The sequence below is a fragment of the Idiotropiscis lumnitzeri genome, chromosome 3 (genome assembly GCF_059441095.1).
Source record: "Idiotropiscis lumnitzeri isolate Australia: NSW breed Sydney's pygmy pipehorse chromosome 3, RoL_Ilum_1.0, whole genome shotgun sequence".
Lineage (NCBI taxonomy): Eukaryota > Metazoa > Chordata > Actinopteri > Syngnathiformes > Syngnathidae > Idiotropiscis > Idiotropiscis lumnitzeri.
The window spans coordinates 19259004-19283397 of NC_142393.1; the positions used below are offsets into that span (position 1 = coordinate 19259004).

At 40.0% G+C, this 24394-nt stretch overlaps 1 protein-coding gene across 3 annotated transcripts in view; it reads left to right on the forward strand.

Annotated features, from left to right (window-relative positions):
• The first annotated feature begins 863 nt into the window (after positions 1–863).
• Positions 864–24394, forward strand: part of LOC148340239 (TOX high mobility group box family member 2-like) — an 89606-nt gene continuing 66075 nt past the window's right edge. For 2 of the 3 annotated variants that reach the window (XM_088291842.1, XM_088291843.1), the window contains exon 1: positions 864–1472. In XM_088291842.1, the coding sequence (XP_088147968.1) occupies positions 1368–1472 (105 nt within the window). In that variant the 5' untranslated portion in view covers positions 864–1367. The remainder of the gene's footprint in view (positions 1473–24394) is intronic. The other variant, XM_088291841.1, reaches the window with a different exon arrangement.

A 24394-nucleotide genomic window follows, 5' to 3' on the forward strand; every position in this document is an offset into this window, starting at 1 on the left:
GCAGTTCAGAAAATGCATGGAAGACCAGTGAACTGTATAGTGATCCCAATGCTGGACTCTGATGAGAATGATAAATGAGAAAGTCGCAAAAGTCAAAATGTTTTATAGATTTTAGAGTAAAGAAATATTGTGAAAAGCCATTGAAATGCATTCCAAGATGGATGGCTAATTACATTTTAGGATAAAACTAATCAATCATGACATAAAAATGACTTAGGATGTTGGAGCGATGGCCTATATACCGTGTAAGGTTTAAACTGAATACTTAAATGTAAAGCAATAATTCTGCAACACTTTACTGGTGAAATATTAGTCTCTAATGATAATAATACATGGAATTTGCTTCTACCTTCAAATGCCTCAGAAGTTACACAATTTTTAATTGGATGATGGATGTTCATGTTTCGTTATTTCCCGTGTTGTGTGCGTGTCTGTGTGTGCGCGTTTGTGCGTGCGTGTGTGTTCGGGGAATTGCTGAAATTGTATTGCGTTGGTTCCGCTATAGGTCGCGTTAAACTAAACAAAACTATAGTGTGTAACGGGAGAAATGTGCTTGGAGGGTGCAGCGGGTGAATTTTACTTTAAAACCTCATGCAAATAATGGACTTGACGTACACAAAACGTGTTGGAAGTGCGCGTGAACTCAGTGAGCGAATGCATCCCCCTGCACTCTGCTTTGGCACAATAACCCGTATGGGAGTCTTTGAACACTAGTATAGAAGCAGCACATTTAATACACGCACGCACACACGCACGCGAGCTATACACTACATTTTCTCCTAATCGGGAGTGCGCAGTTGCAGAAAGGAGCACACGGTTGCCAAGGCAGCCAACCAATCTCCCCTCCCCTCCCCCTTCTCTTTCTTTCTCTTTTCCTCTTTCCCGTGTATTATCGGCAGAGGTCGCATGGCAGAGGGAAGTCCGACTACTTCTGCGTACTGGAACCAGTGCGAGAATATGTGCTCGTCCATAACAAAGCCAGAGTGAGAGCGCACAGAGGAGGTTGACGTTTGACGGGGGAGTAAAAAGCAAAAGGGGGGAAAAAAGAGCATAAAAAAACTAAGTGTTAACTTGGGAGGTTTGTTTTGCTGTGGAATACCCGGATATACAGTAGTTGTGGCAGCACGTGTGCATCCATGACATTTGTGCTTGGAGTGAGGCACTATTTGTCACGTTGAGGACCACTGCGCACCAGCCCGGCACCGAACCCGGGGAAAAGTGTACCAAGAACAACTTAGAGTCTCCCTTTTTGTCTCTTTCTCTTCTTGCTTTGGCGTGTGTGTGTGTGTTTTTTTTTCGCCGAGACAACAGTGAGTTCGAGTCCAAGCTGGAAGTGATTTGATGCGTTCAGGCTCGCTCAACCTGAGATGGACGTGAGATTTTACCCTGCTCCCCCGGCTAATGTGGGTTCATGCTCCCTACCTGCTGATCCAAGTTGCTTGAGCTCGCTGGACTATTATCACTCCAACAAGGTAAAAGACTTGCAATAAGTAAATAACACGCTGTGTGATTGTGTACGTGTGAATGCGTGTACACGCGCCAACATGCGACGTTTTTCTTTTCTTTCTTATTTTCTCTCTTTATTATTATTTTTGCCGTACGCGCGATTTAATTGCTCTGTCCTCCTACATAGTTTGTTTTACTCCAAACATCACAAAGACGGCTTTAACTTTTATTTTTACTTGGCATTATGAATTCAAGTTTAGTGTAACTTTTACTTTTGAGGTGTTTTATCGTTACGACGTGACATTTTCAGGGTGATGCTTCGCTCAAATCTGCAATTTAGTGAAAGAGCAGATCGAGGCTTTTTAGAATCCATAGTGCGCTCCATGATTCTTTATTGGATGTGTGCTTGCAATATTGTACTCTTAATTGCTTTGTAACGCGATACGTAGCGCATACTGAGGCTGGCACGAAACGCGCACTTATCATTTCACAGTACACGTTTTAATATAAAAGTCACTGAGAATAGGACTAGCTGTCATGTTGGAACGCGGTTGAGGCAGCGACGTGTGTGTTTGTACCACAAGTTCAGCATATCGCAACAAAAGGTAAATGACATTATAGTCTTCCTGGTCTCTTCATTAGGTACACTTCCAAATGAAACGTAATGCTGCCTTTACAAAGATGCCAGAGCTCAATTTGATCACAAGATAAAAAAAAAAAGGTTAGCAGCAGTTCTCCGTTTTATGCACACATCTACAACACTCAACCATGTGATACTCAAACTGGTCATTGTAATATTTCCAAAGGCAGAATTGCATTAGACTGTGCAAGTGTACCTAATGTAGTGTCTAGTGAGTTGAAAGTTTGTATCAACGCTAGCCCATCATTCCAAATATTTTGTGTTTCAAATGTTGCCACTCACCTCAATCATGCATGTCGATCCATGATGAACCTCTTTTCCCAAAGGTGATGTTTCCTTATTTACAGTGAAGAGAATGATACGTGACACTGTTGGGAACTGTATGGTTGGCTGTGTTGTCAATGGAAAGTGTAACTGAACGGAACATTCCTGTAATTTGTTGAAAGAAGTGAGAAGTGTTGGTGAAGTCAATCACATATTTACATGTGTGACTCAACAATTACTTTTCCACTCAGTCTGCACCTCTGCAGGCTTCTATTTTTGTGGGTGAAATGAATTAGGAACAACCCTACAATATGCACAGACATAATCCTGGAGCCAAAGCCTCTGGATGTGGTGGCATTACTCGGACGGAATGATTGAAATAGCAGGGTAAGGCCTCATGTGCAGGTGTCATAACATGTGTAAACTACTATGGCAATCAATGCCTTGCTTGCCTTCGTAACACAATGAAGTTCAAGGTTGTCGCTCATTAAAAGACGACTGTTATTCGTTCTGTTCAAAATGCTGCAGATCAAAATATCACGCCTGACAGCTTGATTCTACGCTTTCTTGTCTGCTATGAAGCCAAAAATAAAATTTCCATAGTCTCCGCTTTGTATATTACCACAATTTCATGGTCTTCATGGTCTTTTTCTGATTATTTGGGATACTCTTGATAGAGAATTAAAGTCATTTGAGCAAAAGGCTTAATGTCAGACAATGTGGTGAGCATCCTGAGAGTTAACATTGCTGATCTTGCTTTTGAGTCTTACTCTCTCGCCAACGCATATACACGTGCACATAGCGAGCGAGATTAGTCGATATAACCTGAGCATATGTTTGCATTTGAACTTTACAGTGCGTTTATTTGCAAACCTGCTCTGTGCTCGGTGACTCGCACTGGATGCTGCGCGGATGCGACCGCAAGCCCACTTTGAGTAATTAGCAAGTTTATGTGACAGCTAACACGTGTGCCGCCGCCATGCTTTCAGATGCCATCCCACTGCTCATTTTGGCGCCGCAGCTGCTTTCATTCATAATCATTTGCGTGCATGCTGTTAGATTGCCGGTGCCACTTTTTATTTCCCCTCCGCCCACCTCATTCAGTGAGAGCATATCCGTTACTGTGTTGATCTGTCAGAAAGTAACAAAAAGAGGACCGAGCACCAAAATGTGCACATTTCCTGGCCTCAAGCTTGTTTAAATCACCCGTTTGTTTCTAGCTTTAATTTGGTTGTTAAGTTGAGTGACACAACAGTGGAGCGCACGTCTCCAAATTGTTCACTGTCCACTTGCTGAGCATTCTTAAAAGTAGGGAAGTGAACACAAAATATTTCTTTACAAGAATTTGTTCTATGCAGTCCCACTAGTCTAAACACAGCATTCTGGTTAATCTTGCGTTTGTGGAACACGAGTTAAACAGTAAAAGACATCCGTTTTTAGCCATCTCTGTCTACTTCTGTCGACTGAAAACGACATCACAATTATTCAGGGCTCGGGTAATGACCACCATAGCTCACCTGTTTTCTGAAGCTGAGCCAAGATTGGTCTTTAGCTGATCCATTACCAACTGTGATGTCATTTTCACTCGACAGAAAGTGACAAAATGGCCACCCCCTGAGATGTACAAAAACAGGTGGATTTTACCGCTTCAGAAAATAGTGAGCCATGATTGCTTGTTATCTGAGGCCTGAGCAACTGTGATGTCATTCTGAGTCAACAGAAAGTGACAAAATGGCCACCCCCTGAGATATTAATCAGAATGCCATGTTTAGACTCGTGAAGGCCCTTACAATATATCATTGTAAAAAAATGATTTTGGGTTGACTTCCCCTTTAATTGTCGTCCCTAAAATTCTTGCAATAAATTACCCCATATATCTGTACTTGCACCAACATATGATGGCTTTTTATGCCCCACCCCTTCTGCAAACTAATTTGTAAATCATTTAAGTGATTTGATTTTTGTTCAGTAAAGCATAACCCCCTCGGTAAGAAAAGTGACAACACTGTATTTATGATGCTTTGCAACTGGGTGCGAAGAAAAAGCTGCATAAAATGAACTGTGGGGGATACTTCAAGTGCAGGATGAGATGATTCAGAAAGATCCATAAATAACTCTGAAGATTTCTACTTCACTACTTTCCAGTGCCCACTTCATTTTCACTATGCGTTCACGTCTTTTATCTCTGTGGCGCTCTCGGAGCGCCTGGGAGAATTTATACTGAATATAATAGCTCCACTGCAGCTTTGAGCAGGGATAATATGAAACTGTGTCATTTGTTAATGCTGTCTGCTGCCTCACGGGCTGCATGCTTACATGTATTACTCATGTGATGCACAAGAAGGCAGTTTTAGAAGGAGCTACATGCATTCCCCCCCTCCCCGCCCACCCCTCCACTTGTACAATTGTTAACTGTGCAGAGGCTATTTGTTTGTCCGGCTCCCTTCGTTTGCTCTGGGAGAAGGGAACACCTTGTCTGCTCCTTTATTTGAATACCTTAATCAAACAGTGGCGACTGCTACAGCCGCTCCAGTGAGGCACTGCCGACAGTACAAGAGCATAGAGTGCAGAGAGAGTGGGCCCGGTGTTTATACACTCAGGCCCCACCCAGCTCATATATCCTCAACTGATATCTGCCTCGATAGGACATGACTGAAGAGCTGAAGCTTTGTTGCCTGGTGGTCCTCGCTGCCTCTGATAAGCTGGGGAATGATGCGCTCCATTTGAATGCCTTATCGCGCTCCTGTTTTTTATTACAGTCCTGCCTTGTATGCTTGCGCGCGCATGTGTGTGTGTGTGTGTGTGTGCGCGGGTCTTTGTTTGTGGGGTGCAAAGGTTACTTTCACTTTACATATTCAGACAGTTTCCATCCAGGCTCATCAAGCATCAAGTGAATAGATGGGATCATTTTGTTCTGTGTCAAGTAACCCTTATGTCGATAGACAGCAAATACTAACCTGATATAACTAGAATGGCAATCAGTACAGACTTCCACCAAGCAAAACTGTTTTTGTTTGTCCGTCATCTGTTCATTAAATAACGGACTACCTTCTGGTTCATAAGTGATGGTGAACAGACAAAACAATGTGATTCTTAGGGGTGGACTTAAATTCTTGCACCTTTGTTAAGATCCTCGGCAAAATGAAATAGGTTCTTTATTTGCAGAGGCACCACTTTTTGACAATTCCGAAAATCTGTGCATTTCTGTTAATACTCACGATGAAAAACAATCCACCGTATAGTATTGCTTTTGCCTGTGACTAGCATATAAAGCTTGCAGAAAATCGTGCCCAGAAGTTGTTGTACGGTTGGAAAGTCCAACCATAACATGGTGTAAACTAAATGATCATTTCATGTTAGCGTGTGGACCTTGAACATCGGTAAAAGTGGGTAAATAGAGTGGAGAAAGTGGAACTGGACGGTTCGGAATGGAAACTAACCGAGACCGCAGTGCTTTGTAGTGAGCACTTCTTAAGTGGTACGAATTATTCTTGATTTTGATTAAAAAATATTGTTTTCCTTGCTACATATTTTAGACTTTAACCGGATTGCATCATTATCTATTAAATAGAGTACAAAAAAAAAAATCAACCCTGCTGTCCTTGGAGTGACTTTGACGCTTTTCTTAGCCAGAAGGCCAAGCGCAAACAAAGGATCGGAGAAACAGAACTCTAATCATCCAAATCTTTGAAATTAGCCTAAGTCACCCGAGACCAAACCACCACAGCTCCGTGCTAGGCTCAACTGAGAGAATTTACCTGCAAACATGCCATATGCTCGTCTTTTGACATCTTTGTAACATGGTAATTTTCTGCGGAACAGTTATCATCTAATTAATTAGCATAATGTGCAGTATTTAGACGTCCTCAGAATTGTAAATTGTTTTGATTTTTTCATTTCTATTGCAAATTGTTTTTAATGAGGCTCTGGCCATGGGGAAGACTCAGTTTCACAGCGAGATGCTCTTTTTGCCTTTGCTTTTAATAGTTTACCAGTTATCAAAAAAATCATCACTTACATCACATCACTCGCCTGATTAGTTTGTCTTCAATTGCTTTCTTTTTTTCCGTGAGACCATCCTTATTCCCTCCATCTTCAAGCATACCCAAATTGACTGCAAGTCATCAATGTCAAAACTAGATTTGCTGCTCTTACACCAACTCTGTTGAAAAAAAGTGTACGTCAATACAGCCTTCACATAATTTTGTGAACCTTACTGACAGCATTGGGTGACAGGAGTAAAAGAATGTTGACGTAAATTAGTGTTTCTCAATCTACAATGTCTGTCATACATGATGTGACTTCGTTGAAATGAAATGGAAAATTCAAAATACAACTTTATTTCCGTAACACGTTTCAACATGAAATGATAAATGGAAACTTGAGCAATAAGCATCAATATTTAGAAGATTAACTTGTGTAAAGTTGCATATCTTGTGTGGGAAAGTGCTCTATACAGGAACTAAAGATTGATTGATTCTGGAGATAATCAGCTTTTCATGTTGTCATTTGTGATCAAATATCATTTGTAAGATGCACGTATAAGGGTGGTGTTGACTGTGATGGTTTTTCCAGTGGCATGTAGCCAAGTGTTTCTTGTCTGTGGGATGTGGCAGCATAAGACATTCTCCACTCATCCATATTGGAAGTACAGGAAGGCTTCCAGATTCTTTTTCATGCTTTCTCTGGTGAACACTCCTGACAAAAGTAGGAAAATTGAATGTAGATCTACTACTTTAATGTTACTTGCTAAATGAATATTGATTTGTTTTGTTTAAATTTTTTTTCTCAACAATTTGAGTACATCGTTTTGTCAGAATGACAGCTACGAATACTGATTAGAATATCCGTACAACGGGTTTTTTCACTAATTTGATCGCTATCTTGACTTATGATGTAATTTTGACGTAAACCCGGAATTGTCAATATCGACTAATTGGTTTCGGACATCAACTTTTGCCTTGTACTACATTCGTTGTTTGCGCTTGACAAATGTGAAAGGGACTATTTGAAACAAGAAGCAGATTCGATCCTCAGATGAGGCAAAATAAGCCTAATTCAGGTTGGATCCAAATTTGCCAGCTTCAAATATGCATATACTGTGTAGAACCTCAAATGTCATTTAGATTCAAACAGCATTAAATGGGAAGGCAACCCCAAAAAAATCCTTTGCAATAAAATGTTCTATGGGTCTTCACAAGTCTAAAAACATGGCATTCTAATTTTGCGTTTGTGGAATATGAGTTGAGCTGCAGAATACGCAAATCTTTCGCCATCTTGGGGGGGCAGTCAACTCTGTCACTTCCGTCGACTGAAAATGACATCACAATTGGTCAGGGCTCACGTGATGACCAATCACGGCTCACCTGTTTTCTGTAGCTGAGCCATGATTGCTCGTTCGCTGAGCCCTGAGCAACTTTGGTGTCATTTTCAGTCGACAGAAGTGCCCAGACTAAAAAGTTCTAAATTCATATTCCATAAATGCAATATTAATCCGAATGCCATGTTTCGACTGGTGGGCCTACATAGAACATGATCTTGTAAATATTTTGGGCTTGACTTCCCCTTTAACTTTAAAGCAATACGATTTCTTAGAAGAGTGTCGACCTCCTTCATGTGCTAAAATTCCTAATGTGGTTTTAGCATTATAAAACGTTTTCATCTTTGATTTGGCAAAATTCTGCGAAAACAAACAAAAAAGAAGCGGCAATTAAAATATTACGCAATTGTACAAATAATCAGACATTTAACTGTGGGAAAGTCTTTTGTTTGGGTGTGCACCCGCCGCTTTTATGAGTTCTTTCTTGGCCCGTGCCGTACCCCTCCACGGAGGTGTGTGGGAATCGGTTGAGAAGTTTTAACGTGACCCTGCTCGCAATCAAGCCTACAATCTGTAGTTAAGACACCTCCTCCTGGTAACAAATGAACCGGTTGAAACCGTCACTCAGGCAGGCTTTTGTATATTCATGTTGCGTGTACACTGTTGTCGCTTTTAGCTAATGACAAATTCTGTGGCATGTGACAGCGATGTGGAGAGTGAGAGTCAAAGGATGAGTGAAAGTCAAATGGGTTGAAGTAATCACTGGCCCGGTATGTGGACAGTGCCTGCGTGCATGTGCGTGCATACGTGTGTGTGTGCGTGTGTGTGTGTGTGTGTTTGTGTCGTGCTAAGTAAGGGCCATTCAAGCGTTTTGCTGACTCTGGAATCACAATCACAATTGCTTTCATAGTCCTGTGCCGAGGAAGGCCGTGCATACCACTGTGGAAAAGCTGGTGACACACAGTGAGTGGGGGGCCAAGCACAAACAGACACTACATCATGTTCCCCACACTTTGACACGCACAGTTTTTTTTTTTTTTTTTTTTTACTGGGGACTCTGACCAAATGAAATATTTATCGAAACCATTTCAATGAAACTGGAATTGGCTCTGACATGGTCACACAGTCTGAGCTTCCCTCCTGCCTTCATGTTTTCGCCTTGGTGACTTAATTTTACTACTGCCAACGTTGTTGTGTCACTTGCTCAGCCACGAGAGATGATCTGATTTCACTTAACTTGTTCCAAAATTATTATTATTTGAAAATTATATCATCTAGCTACACCAGTGATGTGTAGTGAAAGGCAGAACAGTCAAATACGCATCCATTAGCTGGCAGAAGGAATAAGTCATGGCTTCCTGCAATTGTTTCAATTGTGTGTTCAAATTAACAGGCTGCGATTTCACACCGAGTGAGTACATTTGTGAGTAAACCTTGACGAGCTATTCATTATTTCACCATTCATAATTTTTATGACAATTTTGTTTGGGAGTCTGATGTGAGATTTCTTTTCTTCAGAAAAATGGGTGCTATTGCAAAAGGGTTGGGAAACCATCGATCAATAATGTCATTGATCAGCAAAATAAGACATTCCTGCAAACGATGTCGTTCACTCCAGGGACACTCTGTGCTGCTATTTTTACGAATCCCAGATATCTCAGCATATACAGTTGGATTTGTATTTTTTTTACCAATATTTTCAAATAGTTTGGTTTTCTTCATGTCATATTTTATTTTTTTTAAATAGGCTTACATGGCCATAGGTTGTTTTAGCTGTTTTACGCAAAATTGCTTCTGTGGTTCTGAGATCACTTCATCTCATGCTCACTAATGAGCTACTATTAGAGCTGCTAGATTATGGAAAAAAATTTCAATCACAATTGTTTTTGGTTGAATTTAATTGGAATCTTAATTATTCAAACAGTATTTTTTTGGGGGTACAAAATGATAAAACCTTTAAACGTAAAATATATGAAGTAAAATATATTTTTTAAAACACTAATTATGTAAGTTCCTTATGGACAAAATTAAGACATTTTATATAATTTCAGATTTTTTTTTTAGAATTTACTTTCATTGCAAAAAAATAAATAAAATTCAAGGCATACCTGTACCTCCGTTTGCCCTCGTTTTGATACCGCAAGCACCCCGTTATGCCCAGATCTACCAGCGCAAACTCTAGCAAAATACCAAAAGGAAGAAAACTCCACCCATGCGCACAGTTAGACTGTGATTTGTGCTAGAAAAAAGGGCAAGTCAATAAAATAATAAATAAATGTGGGTGAATACAAATAAACATGACTGCGTTGGGAAATAATAAACTACCAACAACAAACCCGTAATTGTTAATACGTGTTTAAAAATGCCCACAAGGCATGCTGGGTATGCCTTCAAACTACACAAGCAGAGCAGTTGGTCTGAAACATAACGCTTATGATAAATGAGGAATTAGTGTGGTTCTCTGAGTGTGTCAGTCAAAATTGAGAATCACTATCTCCGTGAAAGAAGAATTTGTGGCATAGCAGTTATTTGTTGTCGTGGCGGTGTCACGGTTGCTGATTGGTGGGTACAAGTGCATCACCCTGAGCTGTAACGAAGCCCAGGCATGTCTCTCTGTGTGCTGTGCTTACATGAGTCTGCCAGGGCTTTCCCTTGGGGCTGTGCAATGGCATCCTCATTCTTACAACTGAAGAAGAAAGAAGAAAATGGTGCCAGCACCTGCTGCAGAATTGTCCCTTGGGTGTTTAGTTAAATGTTGATTATGCTTGTTAATGGCTGCACAGAGTCTGAGATAACCATGTGTGACAGTGTTAAAGCTTGAGATTTTTTTTTTAGAATCGACAATATATATATATATATAATGGGCATGGTTAAACATTATATTGCCTATATTGTTTATAGTCATACGTGTACCTGTATGATTATATTGGATAAGAAGAACCATAAGTATAAAGGGTGACATTAGTTTCTATAGTGCACAAATGCACTTGAAATGTTGTGTATGTTGGGCCTGCATGCATATATTTATGAATAGAAGAGGCAGGATCTGGTCAAACGTTCCCGGTTTTCTCAGCTTCCTGAGGTATGCCCTGTGCAAACAGAGCGGGCTTTGCTATAAACTCCTTGCCAAGGTTGTAAGGCTCTTTGACGCTCTTGTTTTAATGGAATATCCTTTACAAATATAATCGGCCCAGTGTTTGCACTACATTTTGAAGGGGTGGCTCACGTACAGAAGTTGACTCGATCCTCCTATTGTGAGCTATAGTGAAATATTTTCACTGCTACAAGGGTTGTCAACAACTTTTTTGTACTTCCGATACGATACAGATATTGCGGCCTAGAGTATTGTACAATACCAATATCATCCGATACGATATCAGCAAGTGCGATACATCCTTTAATTTATTTTTTCATATGAATTCATAGAGACTTGCTTAAGTTGTACTTTTTAAAACAAATAACAATAGTCAGGAACGGTAGGTATGAGAAGCTATGACCCCTTTATTCCAAACATTTGAGTTACATAAATTCACTTAAATACAATAAATGCAAATTAGCTCTCGACTGCTTTTGGACTGGTTGTAAACTGGCATGCCCAACAATTTTACTTGGTTGCATCGGTGCTAAAGTTAAAAAAGGTTATGACTGAATCATTTTCACTTCTTAAACAATTTATGTAAATATTTCTTATTTTGAAAACATTACAGTGAGACTGCATATGTGTTTTACTGTATATTTAATGCTAATGTTTAAAAAGAATCACTCATAGATTTTTTTACTGAACAGTGACCTGAACAATACACATTGTACAAGTAAAAATATTCTCAAGGACCAAAATATATTATTTAAAAGATCAGTCAACGTCGCTTCACTTCCACCGATCCATGACAGTTACTCCCACTAGTATTCATAACTATTGTGACAGATGCGACACCGTCTTTGCCATCCATTTAACCATTTTCTGAAGCGCATAACCTCACCAGGGTCGTAAGTTGTAAGTGGTAGTCTGCGCAATACGTCACATCGTTAGCTGGCGGTGAAAGGTTCACTTTGTGCTCCGGTTAGCCCCAGGTTCAGTTACATTGACGCATGTACAGTCAGAGCAGGTCGCCTTATATAAGTGATTCATAAAATGAAATAGTCTACAACATAGTAATTTCTCTTTAGTTTTGTTTCAAATCACTCGCAGATACTCGACAGTGGTGGTTTGCATAGCTAGTTTAGCTTAGCTAATTAGCCTGGCTCCGTAGTCCCGATTTTGTTTACAGGAGACCTCCACTGCTTATAAAGAGTCTGCCAGAATGGGCAGCAATCCACAGAGATCCCGTTTGCCGTGGTTTCTCCTCCGGGATCTTGAAAGTGTTCGTCAATTCATACTGTAATCCAATGTGGATTAAGTCCCCGCGATTATAATATCCAGCTGCGAAGGTTTAAATGCAGTTAAAAGGGAAAAGGCTTGGTCATCCTCACGCTTCTGCATCTGACCCCTCGGGCGCCGAGCCGCCTGAAGCCCCCACCGCCGAGGAGGGCCCATGTGCCTCCACTACATATCTCATTCAAGTTAATGACAGCAATGCGTGGGCTTGTGATTTTCAAAAAAAAAAATTGTAAACCGTAAGCGTCACTATTTAGAAAAAAAGAATATGTTGACTCCCACACCAGTGACATCTTATTCTTTAGTTCCATTAAAGGAATAGTTTTTTTGATCAGGTGGACTCTGCAAGCCAGATCCAGACGCTTCTGGATACTAGACCAGGAGCGGATTCCGGAATGGACTGTTGGTCTATTCGTGCTAATATCGGAGATTTTGGATGTAGGCCGATAAGATTCCATACATTTTTTTCGTCTGATCTCTATAGGACCGATATCCGATACAAATACGGATTGGGATACCCTTACTGTCAAGAATACTTCTTTATCATGTCTGACATATTCAGCAGGCTGATATAATTGCCTGGGTAAGGCTGAAATTGTAGCAGAGGCCTCAGGAGCCCACAGAACAACTAAGGAAATCCAACTGTGGCTCCTTTTGGAGAGATAATGATGAGCTCCATGATTGTTTACAAGGGCGGGAGAAGTGTTTGAAAAAGTCTGCTCCATGGAAGTTGTAATACCGTCAGCTCTTTGCACTGTTATTATGTTTGGTTGAAAGCATGGGAGTTGTCTTAAGCGCAATTATGGAAAAAGAAAGGATCTTGACTGTGGTTGTTAAAAAAGGAAGTACAAAGGTCAGAGAATCCCAGAAAATTAAGGAAAAAAATGCTTTTTTTTTTTGGGTGTTGTCAACTGTAGACTTTCGCATGGCCGTGAGCAATGCAGATGAGATAAGTGATGACCTTGCAAAAAAAAAAGACAAACAGCATTCTGGAAATAATGACATAAGGTTAATGTAGTCATGCTTTCAGGGACTCTTTTAGGTCTTTTCAAGCTTCAGCAGCCTCCGATCCCATTGCGAGGGTTGTTAACAGACAGGAAAGGGTAACTTGAGCTGATCTTTTTATAGTTTTGTTAATAACACAGTAGACAGTTAAAAAAAAAAAAGACACCCTCTTGCAAAAAGCAGTACTTACTTGTACAACCCGCGAGACAGAAGCAAGCATACTTTCATGCATAAAATGCTTGTGTGTGTTGCTGTATTTCCCGATGCACGTGCGCTTCTGTTTTCTGTGCAATTGTCTCCCACACCACAATGGAATCAACGCAGCGTATTGTGCGTGTAACAGGAAATAAAAGTGACTCTGTTTGAGTGCAGTTTGCAAAAATGAACCGGCTTTGCTTATGCAACGTAATAAGAGCTATGCTAATGCTAATGTCAACAACATACCAAGTCATTTCAGATGTTATACTGAAGGTTATAAGATGATTTTTTTAATTGCTACCACCTCTCGCTGTCCCTGTCACACATAGTGAGACTGACCAATTTTTCAAAATTCTCTTCAGGTTTACATGATTGTATCCAATGAAATTGGTCTAGCAACACGGAAGTGTCATTTGACCAGGAAAAGAAAAAAAGCTGGACTCACATTGGTGTACAACAAACAGTACCAGTTCCAACATATTTTTTCGGTCACACGATATACAACTGTGTTACAAGAGTTGAAGACAGAAAATAACTTCAGATTGTACAATGAACACTTTTACAATGTTTGCCCTGGATCTCATTCAGGCTTAAAACAAATACAATAAAATTTTCGGGAATTTTGTTTTTGGGAACTGTTATTTAAAATGATTTTTTTTTTTAGTTAAATTAATCCAAGAAATCCACTTTATTTTTGAATTTTGATCCAAAGAATACCAGTGCTTTTGATAGTTAAGCAGCGCTACAGCAGAAGAAGGAGGCCACAAAATTGTATGCAAAGCGCTGTCAGTGTCATAAGCAGCAACAAATGTTTGTGTCTCCGCAGTGAAAAAGCAAGTGAAACTGAGAGATGGTCATGTTTTATTAAGCCTGATAATACCGCCTAATCTGCGGTTTGGGTTACACAGTGCTTTTGTGGGTAATTAGAGATCATGTCATTTGCCTGGCCTGCTGAAAAAGTGCACTCCACCCTAATCCCCCCTTCTCTCCGCCTTTCTCCCTTCTTCTTTCCTCGTACTCGTTCTGTCACTCGAGCAGGGTCCTCCCCATGCTTCCGGGTGAGCCAGCTTCCTGTCAACAAAGCACGTGCTCGTATGTAAACAAACATAATTCAGGGAGCTACTCGTCGTAAAGCGTATATATCCCCTTTATAGCCTACGAGATGTTTCCTTGCTCGGAATTCTGTCAGAGGAAGTCGACATTGGCGGCCATTGTGTTGTGTGGAACTTAGATGAATGACTTCAGACCCGCTGGCAAGTGCCCCCGGTTTACTAGGACCTAAACACTGGCACTTGATACAGAGCGCACGTAGCCTTGCACTTTATGTAGACCTGAGCTCACACGTGCTATACTTTTGAAATTGTAACCGTCTAATTGATCATTGCAAGTCATTTTTGTTTTCCCAACGTAAAAACGAATCAGAGTATTCATTAGAGATGACCCTTTGACTAAATTTCCCAGATTAACAATGAGCAAAATGAATGAATTCCTGTCATATTAAGCACACAAATGCTGTATGTTGGAGTTGCCATAGCGTGGACTTAGCTCACCTTCTTAAAGCTGCTGTCATGTTGTTGTCCTTAAACTAGTTGAGAATGAATCCAGCATCTTTGATGGGTTTAGTCAAGTTGATCATTCAACAAAAATGATTCTTATGTCCTTTCCTTGTATCTGTATATGCCTAAAAAAAAATCTGTGTTCTGTTAAAAAGTTGCTTCCGCAGATAGTAATTGTAACACAGTCAGTGGCATTTTATATATTTTAACATTTTTTCGAAAATGCATGGATGGCTGTAGTTTGCAGGATTGTAGTGCACTCTAGTGCATTGGTTAACCTCAATTAGCTACTTAATGGGAGCGAAATATGAGACAGCTCTCAGTGGAAAGTAGTGCACTACACCACTGTAAGCTACAAACGCAATTAAACACATTAATTGTTGTTGTTGTTGTTGTTGTTTCTCCTGATTGGAATGATTTAGATCTGCTTGCTAGATAAATTATATATCGTGACTAGTCTGTGACCAATGCTGATTTTAAGAATCGATAAATCTGACGATTATTTTGTCAATAAATCGTTTCAGTTTCCTTTTCTAGATTAAAAAAATAAGAAACTATTTGAAATTGACAGTGCAAAAAGATGCCCCAGCATGAATTAATTAAGATTCAGTCCCTGGTTTACTCTGTAACATATCAGAAAAAAAAGGCCTAACGCAAATGCAGATGTTTGCAATAGTTTTATTTTGATTCAACGCAAAGGTAATTGTTGGACCTCTCAGTGCTGGCGCCGGGCGATGACTGTACAGCTTTTCCATCTTTACAATATGTATACATTCTGTTTTAGTAGAATACTTACCAGTGTCCATTTATAATTTCATCTAGGTGAAATAGCGAAAACTTGCGGCCGAAATTACGTACTGTAATGGGGAAATAAACATGTACTGTAAATATGTGTAATCAAATTAGACAAACCAAACAAATAATAAGATGCATTTGAAAGTGGGATGGTCAGAGAAAAGTGCATCTGGTCATGCCCATAATGTTTGATGGCTTGTGTGGATTTACATTTGGTTGGCAACCAAGCTAACAGCGTTACACTATTACCTGCTTTATTCATGACATTCTTATCACATCCACTCACAATGTTCATACTGCACCACACTAAACTTTATTAACCTCCTCAATTCCTCTACAGCCACGAGATGAGATCTCGTAAATTATTATTCTATCAAACACAGAGGGGGTAGTGCGTATAATGTATATTATCCCGCTGTCATATAGGAAACCGGCTGGCATATAGAAGCACTTGGGGTATTTGCATATTATTGCATTAAAATGCAAAGTATTTGAATATAGATTTGTCTTGTAATTATTTCCTGTGCAGAAATGCACTCGAGTAATGATGTCAAAATAATATTTGAATGAAGTTAAAATACCAAACCAAATCTACCCACTGTATATATGTCTTGACTGAGTCTCATTCCACTTAATAGCGGCATATCCGCCGTGGAGCTAATATATGGGATTTGATTTTGACGCGCAAATTTCTTCTGATGCATTAGTTCTGGTTTTTAGGTGCATTGCTATTATCGGAACTAAGCAAGAAAACAACAGTTTCAAAATGCAATCTAAGTGAGGGGGAATTTTTACATCACTTGTTTTGTCGATTCTCCTCATTCCATTGCTTCACGTTTTGTAAATCCATAAACACAAATCTGATACAATTCTACCATTTGATAGCTTTAACTGACTTGAAAATATATTTTCATCTCAGGACGACAGAAATTAGCACATATTTCTGTTAATTAACTTTGCCCAACTGTAATGTCCTTGGCAGAATTGTGCTGGAACATTTTTTTGCTATTAACTCCCAATGATGAAAGCCTTCGTTCAAATCCACACATCTTTTTGGACCAGTGCATGAGGTGCAATGGCTGCGTGAGGAAGCTAAGAGAAAAATAATAATCCCTAGTTGCCCAATTAGAGTGGTAAATTTTGAACCCTACAGAACCTTCCCTACATACACACACACACACGGAGCATATAGCTTCAAGGCATTTCATTTCCTCTCTTACTATGACAACATCACAATATAATAGGACATGTTGTCACGTGACACCAGCAACACGGAACAATGAAATCACTCTCTGTGCGTCTATGTCTTGAAGGGCAAACCGAGTAGTCGTTACGTAAACTTGAATTGGTTCAGATATCGCCCCAAAAATGTGTATCCTTGAAATTAGGGCTGAGCGTTACGGTTGAAAACTGAATCACAATCTAAGTATTTCATTTTAGTCGATAGGGGTACATATCGAATATCCCAGCATGCCTGCGGCCCTTGTGAGGAGAAGCGGATCAAATAATGGATGGTTGGATTAAAAAAATACATTGATTAAAGACAAAATTAAAAACAGTTAAATTGATTAGAGATAAAAAAAAGAAACTATTCGGAGGAAAAATACAATTAAAAATGTCTGGTAGTAAAAGAAGCCTTTGTGCTCAATTTTTCTTTTTAAGTTCTTGGAAATGTGACACAAATCTAACGTCAACACCTGTGCCTGAACGACAAGGTCGGTTTTGCTTCCATATTCTTTTAGCGATATTATATTTCTGTGCAATTTCTATTGATATTGATCAGGTGTCTTTTGATCAAGCACTTATCCACGATTGCATACCGTCGAGTCTGATAAGACTTGAGTTTTTGAAGATACTGATCATTAAAATGTTAAAACTCTCAGACTGTCAGCGTGAATTCAATTTGCCTACCGATGGCATGCCAACCTGACATTCGGGATCAAGTTTACACCCTTAAAAGCGTCATTCCCCAGAGCTCTATTCTGAATCAGGACTCACTATTTGGCCTTTTGCTAATTGGGCATCGTTTGGGTTATATGAGCAGCAGTCTTGTCAAACAATGAGGGATGGACGATTGTGTCTGCTCATGAAATCAGCCAGTCAAAAAGAGTTAACGACTGCAGTGTCTGACTTTTTCTAAAGTCAGCTGTTAGAAAAGTGAGTGTTCTCATAAAATTGCTTCTGTGGCGATTTTATCTCTCAGAGCTACCTTTCTTTAAAAGCTACGAATTTTCCATTTATTATTATTTAAGTGGCCCTTTTCCCCCAAGATGGGTTGTATTAGTGTAGCCGAGTGGCATATATTTGATTTTTTTTTTAAAGGGACTGTTTGGTCCAACCTGTACAGCACGGTAACAACATTTCAAACGGTTGCTCTTTCACCTTTGACCGATATTTAGGTCGCTTCATTTCTTTGTATAGTCACCGTGTGCTCTTCCATGGCACACTTTCCAGATGAGCCTGTAATTAAGTCATTTCGGAGCCTTGAGAAGCACTCTGCAGTGTGCTGAGCTGAGACCAATCTGCCACTAATTGTCTCTAGTTTTAATTTCTAATGGAATTAGGGCCGAAGGGAATGCGGCTTAATGAGATGCACTTACTGTGAATGCGTGCACTCTTTTATCTGTTTACTGTAACTGATTTGGCCCCAGTGGATAGGAAAACAAGAGTGAGTAGAGCAAGATGTTCTATATTGATGTTTTAAACTTGTTTCTGTTTATTCCACAAAGCACTCTGAGGATGCTTGCTCTTCTCCAAACTGTAAATTTACACGCGATGGATGATAAATGCGCCATCAAATGCCTCATCGGTGCCCGTGTGGTGACAGTGGAGATGAAATGGTAGAATAGCTTCTCTTACAAATTGTGTGACAATGGGGATCCTTTTCAAAGGCCTTTGGCCTTGGCGTCAGAGTTAGTGCTCGGTAAGCGTGGTTGGAGGCTGGAAATGGAAAGGCTGTTTACATAGCCTTGGGAGTGTTTGTGTCTTGATTTAGAGTCCAGACATTTCAACATCCAAATAAATCGCCTTCGACTTGTAAACAGACAAGTAAACCTCGAACAGAGGAGATTCACCAGCTGTGCTTGTGTTTGAATTAGATTTGGCAGTGTTAAGGTTGAGCATTTTTAAAAATTGTTATTCCAGGATCAACGAGTCAAAGGTCGTTTGCACGTATAAAGTGGGAATTTGGAGGAACTTTTTTGCAACACTTATTTCAAAATAGGACGAACCTCAACAAGGCATGTTAAAAGATGTTTGTCATTAAAAGACTAACGGATGGACAGAAATGTACAAAGCCGTACGACTCTCCGGCAGTACGACAAGGAGATCTCCACTTGCGTATCATGTCGAGTTGGCCATTGCGGAGAGGCACTTGGATACCTCCTTCCACCCACGATGATGTGAAAATCCCCCAACACGACCCATGGCTGTCTTGTGATATTCAATTTTAATAATAATAAAAATTCATTGAATTGATTCCTACCATAATTCAGAGGAATTGCCCTACGCTCTTGTCATATTCATGAATGAGATAAGATAACATCCACCATAACGTATACTCAGCTCAGAATGTGTGTCAAAATTGTGCGACAACACCTGCGCCACAACTTTGACCTGTTTTAGGTCGTCTAAAATCCATCCTACTTTTGGTCATCAAATTGCCGGACGTGATGCAGGATGCAATCGAAAAGCAAATTCACAAACACGCTAAACGGAACAAGCCCTGGCACGAAAATGAAGATGTAGCCGTTTTTGCGCCAAGAGCACAGGAGCCTGTCCATTAAAAAGAGGGACCAAGAGTGGTTCTTGTTGTTTGTTTTAAGGTTAGTACTGGTTATTTTTTTTCACTTTCATATACTCAATCATCATTAAAATTATCTTCACTTTTCAGGTTCTGTTAGGGTGAAAATCTTGATAATTCATATCCTTCCTCCCCTTTTCTTCTGTTTTATCACCTTTGAGTAGTATTACACAGTATTGTCCTCCTTTAAATCTGTTATGTTAATAACATACACACACGCACACACACGCACACACACAGTAAAGTGATTTACAAGCATCAAAAGTATAAAACAAAAATCTGCCCGAAGACAAATGACTGTATGAATCTTTCAAACACTTTAGTGACTTCACTGTAATTTTTCTACCTTATCGCTTCTGAGTGCTGTTTGCTTTTGCGACTGGCTCAAGGCCCTTCCTCTTATTGTTTCAATATGTCAGAGCATTGTTTGAATGAGGTCACCCATTACCGATCTGGCCCGAGGCCAGCTTGACTTCAGCTGATTTAATTGAATCTCCAACATGAGTCAAACTCAAACAAGCAGAGACTGCCTTGCCATGACAGTCTCATTACTCCACATTAAGAACTCATTTCACAATGCATTGCGACTCTGGCCATGACAAATGGTGAAAGGAGATGAAATCAAATAAGTGAGTACATTTTGCAAGACTTCTCTTGGAATTTGCAAGATGAAAATCCTCAAGTATTGCTGTATGTGCATTTGTGAACAGCCAAAAAAGTCAGATTTTATTATCCCCCCCCCCCCCCCCACACACACATATATAAATGAATGCGAATGGCTTCTTGGTTTAAGTGTTCCCATGTTTGCCATTTACAGTAATGGAATCACAGCCAATGCCATTTTCCCGCTAAAATGGAATTTTTGTCAAAACGTTCTGAACCTGCCTTGTCACTCAAGCTCGAGACAGTGGTGAGAGAAGAGTGAATATTTGAATGGAAGCTTTCAGCGCACATTTTCACTGTGAGCGCACCAAATAATGACGCCTTTATCACGTCTGCCACACGACAAACAAAGAGGCTTTTCGTGTCATATACGGAAAGATGTAGTATCAGGCGCTCTAATGGCATACATTATGCATGCAACATTCATAGCATCTCGAACAACATTTCAGCATTGCATCAGCTCCAACCTCGACTAAATTTCTCAATTAAGCGTGCATTCTTTGAGAGCCACTGGCAGCTCGGCCAGAGCCCACGGGGGAAAAAAAAAAAAAAAACGTATGGCGGGCTCGCCATGCCAGCCCCCCTCACTCCCCACCGCCCTACAATAGGGAAGGAAATGTTGAGACTGTGAGGGCTGCACAGGAGAGATATGGCAGTGTTTGCTTAGGGCTAGGTATCGGGCACAAAAACAAACATGGCTGCCCTTAATGAGCCTGTTTGCCTGCCAAAGGTAAAGACAGCTGTTGTCTCCAGCCACAAAGGAACAGGCCTCGGTGCCCATAGTAACACTATCCTGTGTACTCAAGACGGAAATTATTAAGTCCTTTTCATGGAAATAATAGTGAGTCATGTGTAAATTGTGTACAGTCAGTAGTGTTTTATCTGATATAAATAATGATAAACAAATAGTGGGGCACCAGGAAAACTAGAGGATACTCTTGTATGGCGTCATCGGTTTTAAATTAAGATGTCTCACCCAATGGCAATGTTTACAATTGCACTTACAGCACAAATGATTCATGATTTATTATAAAACATCATAACTGAAATGAAGTCGTAATTACATACCTTTTTACATTGGTCAGCATGTTGATATCGGGGTTGGAACGTCTGCCTCACGAGAGTTGAGAGGTCCCGAGTTTAAATCTCTGCTCAGGCCCTGCTATGTAGAGTTTGCATTTCCCCCCCATTCTTGCATGCTGGCGAGTCCGGCGTGTACACCACGACTCGCCCAAAGTCAGTTGGCACAGGCTGCAGCACACTTGCAACCCTAAAGAGGACAAAATGTGTTAGAAATTGGAACGATTGACCTTTGTTGTTCGGTAGATTTCTCAAAATTCATTGGTAATTAGAAAGATTCTGTGCTAAATAGACTTAATATATTTTAATATACTATGTCAATTACTGCTCTGTATTAAATAGAAAATACATATTGGAAAGAATATAGCGCCCTCTGCAGGATATGCGCAAAATGTGCAGTATACCTTTCATTTGGGTTGACAATGTCATGAATGTCTTTGTACTGTTAAAAGTCTTCTTGGTTTAGGGGTGTGAAATAGTAAATGTGTGTTAAGAACTTGGCTTTTTCTGTTTGATAAAGCAGAACACTCATCATTGAACTGTTTGGAGAGGCCTTACCTACTTTGCTTTTTAGCATCTGTCCTTTGGGAGTACAATAATCGCTCTAAAAACCTCTTCTCGTAAAAGTGTCTCCTCATAAGGACACTAATGCACGTGGATTTAGGCAAAGTGGTGGCCACAGTGAGAAAATTAGTATATTTCTAGCGGCACTTGTCTGACTCAATCCGCGCACACTGCGAGCTGCACTCCACACTAATTCCAGCCAAAAGTAGCAGTAAGGCTGAGACTCATTTGTCACAAGAGAAGTGTGTAAGAAAGCGCAATGTCCCACCGTCAACAACATCACGGTGACCTCTATTGAAACAACACCAGAATCCCCCCCCCCCACCACTCTGCCCCCACCACTTTCCTGACTTTGTTTACAGTCCATTCTGAGCTATTGAAGGACCACATTGTACGATGGTTGCTCGAGTTTCTAATAGAGGGAGAGCTGACATCAATTCACATTGTCGCAAAGAGCCAAATGTGATAACAACAAAAGAATTAGTGTCATTAGTATGATCATTAAGTGCCGGTGAAGATATGTCAGACCGGGAAAAATATCCACACACAAACTCCACCAGGATGGCCAGAATCTCGACTGTGAGGCAGACATGCTAACCACCCGACCATCCTGAGGAATTATCATGCCGTCAAAACACTGCAAAGTTTTCAGTTTTGTATTTTCAAATGAATCGGCATGACATCGTGACATTGTTGCGTACATCATTATCTTCATCTACCTTTTAAGTGATGCCATTATTTGCATGCTAATCACATCACCCATTCTCGAAAGCCAGTACAAGAGTTATTTAAAAACAAAAAAATCTGCCTAATGATCTGTTATGACTGACACTGTCACAACTTTGATACTTGATGATACTTGAAGTTTGTTGGGATGCATATAATAAGACATACCAGCAAACTTAGTCACATTCACTCCAAAGATGTTCTGTGTTATCATTGTTAATAATAATTTTTTCCAGTCAGATTTATTTAAGAAATGTGTCCACTATTTTTAAATCATTTGTTTTTTTGTGGGGGGGAGTGCAGGTCGGGAAAATTATGAAACATAATTGCAAATATATATTATTTTAACCATCCAAGGATTCAACCTCCATTGAAGTTCAATGCAAAGTCCTGGTCGTCATGTCATGGAGAACATCAGAGGATTTTTTTATAGGGGGAGTTACCCCACAATGACAGGGTGGACAGCAATTCCAGCGCAAATGGAAATGTTTCAATATAATTCTAATAATAGCATAGACACGATGAAAATGACTTGTTTTCAAACATAACTTGATGTGGACATTAAAACCATGTAAAAATGATTTTAAACGATTTCAGCATCTCATACACAAGATGGTTAGCAGTGTAGCCTGTGGGGCAGTTAAATATTACGCAGATCCATTGGGAGGGAATTAAAATAAAAATGAAGGTATGCAATGAAAGAAACACATTTGAATAGATTTGTCATATGGTTACCGACCCGTGTAATATAATGGACCTAATAATGTACTTCATTTAAAATAAAAATGCTTTCGAACTTCAGTCAGCAGGAATGTCCGAGTGGAAAAGAAGCTACCGAACCATTTAATGTTTAAAAAAAAGAAAAACAACTTGAACCTCTTAAGAGTGTAGCAAACTGAAGCAACAAAAAGTCAACTCAGACTTTCCATTCCTATTCTCTTTTGTGGGTTAAATGGCAATTGCACTAACATTTGACTGCTTGCTGCCAGAGTGAAAATACGAAAGCGGAAAGGACGACATACAAATGACGACTTTGATATGATAATGTAGCCTTGTATTGTTTTTGGGCACTTTGGAAGCTGCAGTCCATTATCCGATTTTTATCGGCTGTTGTCTCGTTTTCTTGCATTTTGGATGAGCTGCCGCGCTTGCACTGCACTACGCTCTCTGCTCCTTGGTTTTAAAGATATTAAACTTGGTACGTGTTTAAGGTGAAGAGTGCGCCAGTCAGAGATTATAATTGAATAGCCTGTGCTGGTTGTTGATTGCGAATAAAATGCCAATTATCATAATAGGATATGCTACATAATGACGGAATTAAATGAGTGTGACAGACACACAATAGGCCTTCTCTGTCATCGCCTTAGCCCGGCTCGCCTATTAGAATTAATCTGGTTTGATTAAAAATGCAAATGGCCCAGAGTCGCGAACAGAGTTTACATGTTTTTATAACATTCCACTGATTTAATTACATGAAAAATGAATTAGAGAGATGTGCAACTGAGGCTTTCCTTTATTCGTTCATTTATTTTTTTGTCATCAGCCTCCAGACATTGCTACGGAGAAATAAGTATTCTCGCATGGTCACAAGAGAAGGTAATGGGATTAGTGCTTCTCTCTTCTCTTCACAAGCTGATTGTTTGGTTCATCGATCCAAAACGAACTGTTTTATTGTGACCACACAAGGTGTTTTATCAAGCGCTACCTTCCGTATTGTCTGGGCCGGGAGCTTTGCGAAAACAAAAATCCCTTGCGTAATATACATAACATCATAATAATGGCTCTGATTTCTGAATTCCATAAATGATGCCAGTTTCATTTTATGCAACCGACACCATTATGAAACAGTCTATCCGGGTCATGTGGGTGTTAGGTAACTTCCCAACTGTATAAACATGCATTTAAAGTGACTGCAGTGCAGAGCGTTACTGACTCTCTGCCAGCTGATGTTGCACGTTGG